Source organism: Lissotriton helveticus, chromosome 11 (genome assembly GCF_964261635.1).
Source record: "Lissotriton helveticus chromosome 11, aLisHel1.1, whole genome shotgun sequence".
NCBI lineage: Eukaryota > Metazoa > Chordata > Amphibia > Caudata > Salamandridae > Lissotriton > Lissotriton helveticus.
The window spans coordinates 64,787,018-64,796,825 of record NC_136072.1 but is presented as its reverse complement, the minus strand read 5'-3'; the positions used below and the strand labels follow the sequence as shown (position 1 = coordinate 64,796,825).

The window sequence follows — 9,808 nt, the reverse complement described above, 5'->3', positions numbered from 1 at the left end:
TCAAATATTACATAATAATCAGTTGAAAACAGCCTAATTTATATGATCTTTCATTTAGATGCATTAGAAGGAAAATAATATTTGCATTCATTGGAACGGTCAGCCTTCGTTTGGGTTTTTGACAGTGAATGATAGAGAAGTGGTGTTTCCTTCCTAACAAAATATACGAAGCACACAACACAGCTTAGTCTTTATGTTGTTAGCCAATGCATAGAGAGGTGTTTTAAACTTTTATTAGAAATATCTGTTAGACTCATGGAATGCCTGGGATTAAAATTAGATCCAAAGCGTTCTGAGAAAATATGACTGTAGTGTATAAAATTGTGTTCAAAAATATATTTTCTAAGACCTCTGTATAAACCATGTTCAAAGCATGTCTCTGCTTCGAGATACGACAAGTTCCTTCCTCAGCGACAATAGTACGCTTTTATAGGTGTCCAGGACTCTCCCAGCAGTAGGCCTCATGGCTGGATCATGCTTTCTGCACTCAGCATGGATGTCAAACAAATGAAATCGAGCAATGTCGCTTCCTTCAACATGCCCCAGAAGGAAATCAGTCACAGGTGGGATTTTCCAGATGTCTGTCTTCTCATCATAGGGTGGCATGTCTTCATCTCGAAATTCCACTTTACTCCCGTAAGGCCAGAGTTGCTCCGGAGCCACAAAATCGCCATGGATCTCGCGGGGGCCACACTTCACCAGCTGGCCTGCATCCTTGTTGACCAGCGGCAAGGCATCCAGATCATTGACCACCACCCGAAAGTCGGTGGTCAGTAGATATTGTGACAGAACCTTCTCCAGGTCATTGGTGTCACACATGACCAGTGTGCCCAAGGGACTGTTGTGCAAGTAGTTGATGATGCTAACATAGTCAATTGCCAGTCCCAGCCTGTTCTGCCAGGTGTTTTGCATTTGGTATTTCACTTGGCCAAGAGTTTTATCAAGATTTCTGAGAGCACCCAAGGGATGGTACTCTGTCACAACTGTGAAATTCTCTTTGCAGTACCCAAGTAGAGTGACCACATATTCACTCTGCAGGGATTTCAACATGGCCACTCCATGGAGAAAGTCCTCTTGCAACGCCGGAGATGCGAGCTTCGAAATTGCAACTTTGCGTTCCTTCCACTCGCCAAGGAAGACCTGTTTCACGGCACCTTCGCCTACCAGCCTCAGCTTCCTGACCTGTGACCGGATAGCTGCACATGATAACCAGGGTGAACAGTTCTTCATTGTCTCCAGCCTAAAGAAGCCAGAGGGGCAAGGCCCATGTGATTGACTGTTGACAGGCAGAGGAGACATCTCATAAAAGCTGTCTAAGTAAATGTAGAGGAGGAAGTTGATCAACAGCAAAGCAAGAAGTAGTAGCAGGGTGTGTGGAACCCGTGGGCGGGCATGCTTGACAGAAGGTGATTTTTTCCCCACGCTTTTAGGGTTATCATTTGGCTGGTATTCCACAGTCATTGCTGCTTTTTTAGTTAACAGCGCAAAAGAATGTACAATCTTCAAAAGTGGTCTTCCTGTATATTCACTTGGGAAACACTACTCAAATGTTTCAAAGCTTTATAAAAGACAGACAAGTCTTTTCCAATAAGAACATTGCAAGAAAACGAAAGGTTTGTATACAGGACAGGGCTACAGGTATAGTCCTGGAACAGCTGACTAGTCCCTTCCTTGACAGCTGAAACAGTAGCACATGCTTGCATGTTTTTTTTTGTGGTATAATTATTTGCTGAGACCCGAACATTCTCCGCATGAAATCCGCTGAGCAGGCATGCACATTTCCAAATGTATGAGAAAGCTGAAAAGAATAAGATTTGGGGTCAGGCAGAAAATAATAATAAAGTAAAAGTAATAAGGTCATTCTGAATCGGGTAAAAAATACTTGAATCACAAAAGGAAGCAATACAGATCAGAAAATATAACCATAAGAAGAAAAATGCATTTGATAGGGTCACTGGAAGTATGTGGCATTGCAGCTGCTTCGATTTCTGCAGGAATATGGATTTACTACATTTGCCTCATAGTCCATAATCTGATGCATAATATGGAGTTTTTAGAGAAAGAGGGGTGAATGTGGATGAGAAAGAGGGGACTTTGTGGGTCAGAAAAATTAGCACTGAGGGCCCAAAACCACATATGGGTCAGAACAGGGGGCATCAATGTAGCTCAGAAAGAAGCCATTGAGGCTAGCTAGGAAAGAGGGTCCTTTGTTTTGGGAGAAAAACTACAAACAAGGAAATGCAAATTTAATTAATCTGGGGCAAAGACGGGAATACAAATTAAAATAGTAATATTAAGATTCAGAAAAGGGCCTATAAGGACGACATTTACAGGGGCAACTTGCAAGCTTAACTGCCCTACCTCTGCAAGCAGCTGTCTTCAGCACAGAGCGGCGTGCACTACTCCAGGCATCGACGAGAAGACAAGCCCAACCGCCGTTAGAAAGAGGCCCGAGAGAATCCGAGCTCAACCAATGAACGTGGATAGGACTCTGAGTGACATTTCCTAAGAAATAGGTACCGTGGGCGTCCATATGCGAAGGGTACGCATTGACAGTGGTACAAAGGGGAGAAAACACCAAATACTTAAAATCTTAAAATATAAAACACTGGTTACATTTTAATACTTATATAATGCTTATCGTTTAACGTCATCAATGTGAAAATCAAACACATTCTGGTTTGAATTAAAGTGTGTATGTTTTTTCTGTAGAGTACGAAAGTATTTTACCACAATTACAAGTGAATTCATTGTATTCATTACTTGCTCGCCGACCAGTTAATAGATAGTTGCTCCATTCAAAGATGGCCGCCGCTTACTGCTGGGGAGTAGCGGCCTTATCCTAATGCTGTACAAACGTTCTCTTGCAGAAAATCTAGGCGGTGGTTTTCAGAGTAGGATGCAGCCGCCTTTTGGCCTGTGGGTGGTCTAGTGAGAAACACTATATGAACACCCGAATATTAGGATTTCAGTGCATACTTCCTTTTATGTTGGTCGGCTGCTTTGATGGAATGTTTAAACAAGCATTAGCAAACTAAACAGGTCTTGCATTTGTGAGATGTATTGGCTTTGTCAATGTTTTTTTTAGTTATGTTGTATATTTATTTATTTATTCAGAGTTTTATATAGCGCGCACAAGATCTTTACAGATATCAGAGCGATTTACAGAAACAAGGGTGAGGATAGCAGGAGGGTGACGCAACATAAAATTGGGTGCAGTATAAGTTCAATAACACGATCAGCATGCAGTCATGTGCTGATAAAATATCAATAAACAATCAGGTAATCGATAATATAAGACGATACTTAGTCTTTGATCCAACTAAATAGAAATAGATATGAGAGCTTAGGCTAAAGGGATGGCTTATGACAATATCTAAAAGTTACAAAGAATAGGGGTAGGGACATCGAGTTTCAGCAAACTAACGAGAATAGTCTAATAATAGGTGGTTAGTGAGTAGCATAATAGGGTCTACTGATCATAACAGAGTTATGACAAACAAGAAGAAAGAAAGGATCGCAATCAGGAAGAATATGATATTATTTGACATTAGACAATCAGGTAGCCAAAGACACCATTGTGGTGCGGAGTCTCTGATCAACAAACAATAGAGTTCAGGTGTACTTAGCCATAAGGATGGCTTTCACCTCTTTCTTGAAGAGGGCCGTGGAGGAGGTAAGCCTGGTTTCCGGAGGGAGTGCGTTCCAGATCCTCGGTGCCATTCCTGAGAAGGAGCGTTTGTAAGTTTTTTCCTTCCGGAATCTGCGGGGTTTCAGGAGTAGATTTTTTGTACTTCTATTAGATCTCGATCCTCCTGATATAATCACCTTTTGTGTGAGGTAGTTGGGTGCCTTGTGGTGTACGGCCGAGTGCGTCATAACAACAATTTTCAGTTGTATTCTGGCTTCAAAGGGCAGCCCATTCAGGGATTTCAGGTCAGGGAATATATGTGAGTGTTTTCTTGAACCAGTAATGAGTCTCGCGGCAGCGTTCAAGGAGGCTCTTAGGGGTGCAGTTGTTGCTAGAGGGAGACCACTGAGTGTCACAATTCCATAGTCTATGCGGGGGATGACGAGGGCTTGTACAGCATTTTGGAAGTCTTTGGCTGGGAGGAAGGGTTTAAGTTTCCTCAATGTGTTGATTTGGAAATTAGCTCCTTTCGTTGCTTTGCTAATGTGCTGTTGCATGTTGAGCTTTGCGTCAAGTGTGATCCCTAAGGATTTCGCAGAATCCACGATGGTGGGCCGGACATTAAATGCTGTTAGGTGATTGAGCCAGATTTGGGTAGTGGTAGTTTTCGCAGGGGGTGATATCAGTAGGAACTCAGTTTTCAGAGCATTTAGTTTGAGGTGATTGTCGGCCAACCATGATTGGGTCTTTATAAGAGTGTAGTTCAGGAGTTTGATATCATCCGGGGATTGTATCTTTAGATAAAGCTGAGTGTCATCAGCATACATATGGAAGTATACATTGGATGCTTGGAGCAAGGTGGCAAGCGGCTCCATGATGAGGTTGAACAGTGTGGGTGAAAGTGAAGATCCTTGTGGAACTCCTAGGTCAACTGGCACAGGCGAAGACAGCTCATTATTGATCTTGAACTTCTGAGACCGGTTATGTAGGAAGGAGGTGAACCATTTGAGAACAGTCCCGGATAAGCCCATTCTAGTGTTTAGTAGCTCCAGGAGGTTCTCATGTTTGACCGTGTCAAATGCTGATGAAAGGTCGAGAAGGATGAGGAGGCATGAATCATTGCGATCAAGAATTTGGAGGGCGTCATCAATTATGTGAGTCATGGCCGTTTCCGTGCTGTGTTTCGCTCGGAAGCCTGATTGATGAGGGTTGAGGAGGTCAAACTTATCAATGTGTTTTGTTAGTTGGAGTTGTACACATTTTTCCAGCAGTTTGGCCAAGGTGGGGATGTTTGTGATGGGACGGTAATTCTTTAGGTCAGACGGGTCAGCTGTAGGTTTCTTGAGTATGGGCGTGACTTGCCCCACCTTGAGAGAGTCAGGGATGAGACCTTGTTGAAGGGAACTATTAATGATTTTGGTCCAGAGTGGAAGGAGCATGGGGGTGAAGTCTTTTACAGCATTAGCAGGTAGGGGGTCTGAGAGGTGAATGGAGGGCTTCAAGGTGCCGAGCAGTCTGTGTATTGCTTCTTCAGAGTAGGTGTCGAAGGACGTCCATGATGCGCTATTCTTAGGCTGAGTGTTAGACATTCTGATGCGGCCAAGGTTTTGGCTTACATCATTGAGGAGATCAATTCTTAAGTTGTCGGTCTTTAGCTTGAAGAAAGCAGAAAAGTCTTCGCTGTTTGGGATATCGCTTGTTGTATTATTAGATTGTAGGCGTTGCGGCTTTGTTTGACTTTTGACTAGTTCGAACAATTTTCTTGGTCGGTTTTTCGCTTGGTCAAGCTGGAGGCTAAAGAAGTCAGATTTCGTACGCTTGATTTTCCTAAAGTAGGCATTTCTCTTGTTCTTGAGCAATTTGCGATGTAGTGATGAGGGGTCAGCTCTCCAGGTGCGCTCTGCCGATCGCATAGCACGCCTGTCTTCATTAAGTCTGCCGTCATACCAAGGGTTCGAGCTCTTGGTAGAGACTCTCTTTAGTTTCAGTGGGGCGGTTTCGTTGATTATTGAGTTCATAGAGTCGAGGTAGAGGTCGGTCAGTGATTGAACATCAGAGACGTCGGCAGGGGGCAGGAGGAGCCTGTAGGTGTGGGGAGGTAGGGAGTTGGGGTTAAGATTCTTCATGTCCCTTTTCCAGATCTTGGATTTGGTGGGTTGAGCCGGGGAAGGTTTGACTTTTTCATTGATAAAGAAGGTGATGATGTGGTGATCTGACCAGTCACAAGGTTGGATTGCCCCCAGTTGGGTAGAGTCCTCTTTGGCGATGATGAGATCTAGTATCGACCCTTTATCATGTGTTGGGCTGTTGCATATTTGGGTGAGGTCAAGCGCTTTAAGGAAAGTTTTGAGACTATTTACCACTGCGTCTTTCTGATCATTCCAGTGGAGATTAAAGTCACCCAGGTAGATTTGAGTGATCTGCCGACCAGCGTTGGAAGTGATAGTGTCCATGAGTTGTTGGGTGAAGATGAGGTTGTCCCCAGGCGGGTGATAGATGAGATGTAGAGCACATACTGGTTTGCCCTCGCTGGAGATATCGAGGCAGAAGAGTTCACAGGAAGTGAGGGAGGGGGAGGTGACTTTGGTAACGGAGAGATTGCTCTTAAAAATGCATGCAATTCCCCCGCCCGTCTTGCCGGACCTGTCGAGTCTGATAATGTGGTAATTGGGGGGAACTAGTATGTCCATAATAGGCGTGGAGGCTTCTGTTAGCCACGTTTCAGTCAAAATGGTTAGGTCAAGATCCATTGATGTGACGAGATCTGCAATGTCGGAGGAGTGTCTCTGGGCCGATCTGCAGTTGAGAAGGATGCATTTGAGTCTGGGGGTGAGAATGGAGGACGAGTGTTCTAGAGATAGGGGGACTTGTCTGAGGTTGTTTGGGACAGAAACTCTGTTGCTTAGAGTTGGGTGCCTGAGGGGATTTGTGAGAATTGTAGGTATGGGGAGGTGTGTGGGCGTTGTGTGTTTTACCGGACCTGGGCCAAATGAGCGAAGGAGGGTGCATAAGTCGCGGTCCGACAGGGAGTTAAGGGCACGCCGGGGGCGGTGGGTGTTGCTGCGGGCGGGGATAGTGGGCCAGTGCGGAGAGAGTTGAGTGCGAGGGACTGTGGGGAGAGTGTGTCGTTTCTTGGCTACGGTGGTGGTCGTTGTGGGTCGGTGTTGTCTGGAGGGTGTGCAAAGGAGCTCTTTGATGGTGCGGAGCTCGTCTTTGAGTTGTAGGAGGGTGGATAAAATCAGGTCCAGAGGAGTATTGGGGATAGTGTTTGTGATGTGGGCCATGGGCGAGAGGTTGAGAGGGGAGTTGGGGGGCGTATTTGGGGCGGCGAGGTGGGGTATGCTAGCGTTAGTGGAGGGCTCTGCGGTAAAAGTGGGTGGGGTGGCAATCGGTGGGTGCGAAATTTTGTGTGCGAGGGGTGTGGGTGATGAGGGTAGGGTGTAATGGTGGGGTCGTCGGTGGGAGGCGGCGCCGGTGAGCTGTGGGATGAGTAAAGGTCGCAGACAATAGGGGTGGTAAGAAGGAAGTGGGGGCTGAGTATGGGGGGGAGGGGAGGGGAGATGTTATTGTATGGGAGGAGGCGAGTTCTAGGGTGCTAGTTGTGAGTGTGGGGGAGTGGGGGGTGAGAGTGGGTGGGGGGGTAGAGTGGGAGGAAGATCTCCCGCGGGGGGGGGGGGGAGTTATACTCCGGGCGTTGGTGCGTTCAGCGAGACTCGTGTGAGGTGAGAGGTGGGGGGAAGGGTGGGTAGGGGTATGTTGGATGTATGAGGGGGAATGATCTTCGTCTGTGGATGAGGGGTGTGGGGGGGTAACGTCGGGTGTGTGAGTAACTATAACACTGGGGGGATGGGAGAGGTGTATGTCATTCCGCTGTTGTAATGGGCAATGCGGGTTATATTGAAGATTGGTGTTGGGCGGTGTTGTGCAGCTTGATGTGTGCGGAGTGGAGATCCGCCGTTTGGTGATGTGTTCTAAGAAAGTAGGGAATAGGTTGTCTAGTCGGTCAAGGTTCCTATCACTGCCTTGGAGTAGAATGGTCCCATTGTTGTAGATGGTGATTGTGGCTCTGCCAGGGAAAACTCGGGATGGTGTGATAGAAAGAGTTATGCCATGTGCAGATTTATTGGTGGTGTGAATAGAGAGAGTGGAGAGGAACGCTTTCCTCCATTGTGCTCTACGTGGAGTGTAGAAAATTATATCGTTGTTTGTGGCTCCATTAATCAGTGAAAAGTAGGTGTCCACACACGGTAATTCGGGGTGTGCCTTTAGGAAGTTGTGTTTGTAGCGTTTTTTTTGGTGAACTCAGGTGGGTAGATGATTTTGTAGGTGTGCTCGCCCAAGCGTTCCATGGTGAAGAGGCGTGGGTAGAAGAGGTGGGGAGCTTAAGGGTTGCGGGGCAATAAGCTTAAGTGAAAAAAGTATGGGCAGTGGGTGCGGGTGACTCGACTACAATGGCCCCCCCAGTGGAGAGCTATTTAAGGATGGCCACCAGGGTAGTATATAGGGTGCCAGAGGTAGACCTTTCTTTATTGTTGATGTGCCTTAGAGAGATAGTTTCCCTTACAGGGGGGGGGGGGGGTCGGGTTAGTCCATCCACTGTGTTGTTAGGAGGGGAGGGGAGAGGTTATATTCCACAAAAGATGTACAAGTATAAGAGGTAGCAATCAGTGCAGTACAGGAGTTAAAAGCGCAGTACAGGAGTTAAAAGCGCTGTGGGTGCCACCCACAGAAAATGTGCAGTAAACAAGTGGAAGTATAGTATTAGTGGTATACTGGTAAAAAATACAAATGCAAATAACAAGTTACCTGAGTCAAGGTGACACTAGTGAGCAGCCAGGAATATGTGAGGTAGCTATCGGTGCATTATATAACAGTAGCAGTATAATACCGCAATAAAGGATAAACAACAATCATACGACGGTTTAGAAACAGCGCTATGAGAAGAGTACAGTACGTTATATTATGGTATGCCCTGGGAATGGGATGGTATGCCAATGGGACTCCCCAGTACGGTATTGTATGGCTTTTCATTATTGTATGGTATTATGTTATGGTTTGCTATGGTCTGTAATTGTATCGTATGGTATGCCTTGGTATTTGCTGTCATTGTATAGTATGGCCGATCATGGTATAGTTTCGTATAGCCTATTATTGTATGGTATGTCATTGTATGGTATGTGTGGGCTATCGTACAGTATGGTGTGATATACTGTGTGGTATGTTATGGTAGGGCATGTGATTGTATGGCCTGTCAGTGTTTAGAATGGTACGGTATGGTCAGTCCTGCCAAGCGTCACACAACAGGTGTGACGCTCACGCATTTCAGTGCGGTGATCCGCATCACCGCGCTGAAATGCATTGTCAAGCATTTTTGCCAAGTGCCAGGCGCGCCACCAGCGGCGTCTGTGCCAGCCTCTCTGCTGCTCCGAGAGAGGTGCTGGTTGTTGAGCTGAGTTCGCAAATAGTTAACCAGAGCGCTCTCAGCTCTGATGAGTAGCTGAGAGCGCTACAATGTATCTCTACACTCTGCCCAGGCAGCTGCCTGCTGTTGCGATGGAAACAATGAATGCGGCAAATGGGGTGGCGCCAGCTAGGCGGCGCGCGGCTTCAGAGACACTCATCACACACGGGGAGGGGTTTGGGGGGGGGCAGGCTGCCCTCTCAGCAGTCAATACTGCAACTGTCAATCACCCCATGGGGGCCGTGATAATCCGGATGTGCCGGCGGATGTGTGGAGGAACTAGGAAGTAGGCAGGGGGAATCTGAGAGAGTGCAGACGAGACTCGAGTTTCTCTCGTGCCATGGCCGCCCGCCGCAAGAGCGACCTGGGGTCATGAAAGATCGATTGCCCCCCCCCCCCCCGCTAAACACTGTAGGCTGCACCTTGTTGACCTGGCCGCATCGTCATTAACTGATGAGTTAATCCCAAGTACCAAGCATCGTCATTAACTGATGAGTTAATCCCAAGTACCACGCATCGTCATTAACTGATGAGTTAATGACGATGCGTGGTACTTGGCAAATGAGTGCAGTACATTTAAGTGTGGAATGAGCTGACCTTGAGGTAGCGCAGACGGGAACACACTGCTGCAGTTTGCACCGCGTTCTGCCTGGTGACTAGGCCAGGGCCCCGTGGCGTAAGGATTTGGAGATGCTCCAGACCGTCGTTTACCTGCT

General features: G+C 46.7%; 1 protein-coding gene across 1 annotated transcript; it reads right to left on the bottom strand.

Annotated features, from left to right (window-relative positions):
* Positions 1-217: 217 nt before the first annotated feature.
* On the bottom strand, positions 218-2,400 carry POMK (protein O-mannose kinase). The gene is made up of 2 exons (XM_078667949.1): positions 2,362-2,400; positions 218-1,798 (listed from the first exon to the last, which is right to left on the bottom strand). The coding sequence occupies exon 2, from the start codon at positions 1,459-1,461 to the stop codon at positions 367-369; it is 1,095 nt and encodes a 364-aa protein (XP_078524075.1). The 5' UTR covers positions 1,462-1,798; positions 2,362-2,400; the 3' UTR covers positions 218-366.
* Positions 2,401-9,808: the final 7,408 nt, after the last annotated feature.

Coding starts and splice junctions, on each gene's coding strand:
- POMK (XM_078667949.1), bottom strand. CDS start 1,461: ATGACTGTGGAATACCAGCCAAATGATAACCCTAAAAGCGTGGGGAAA.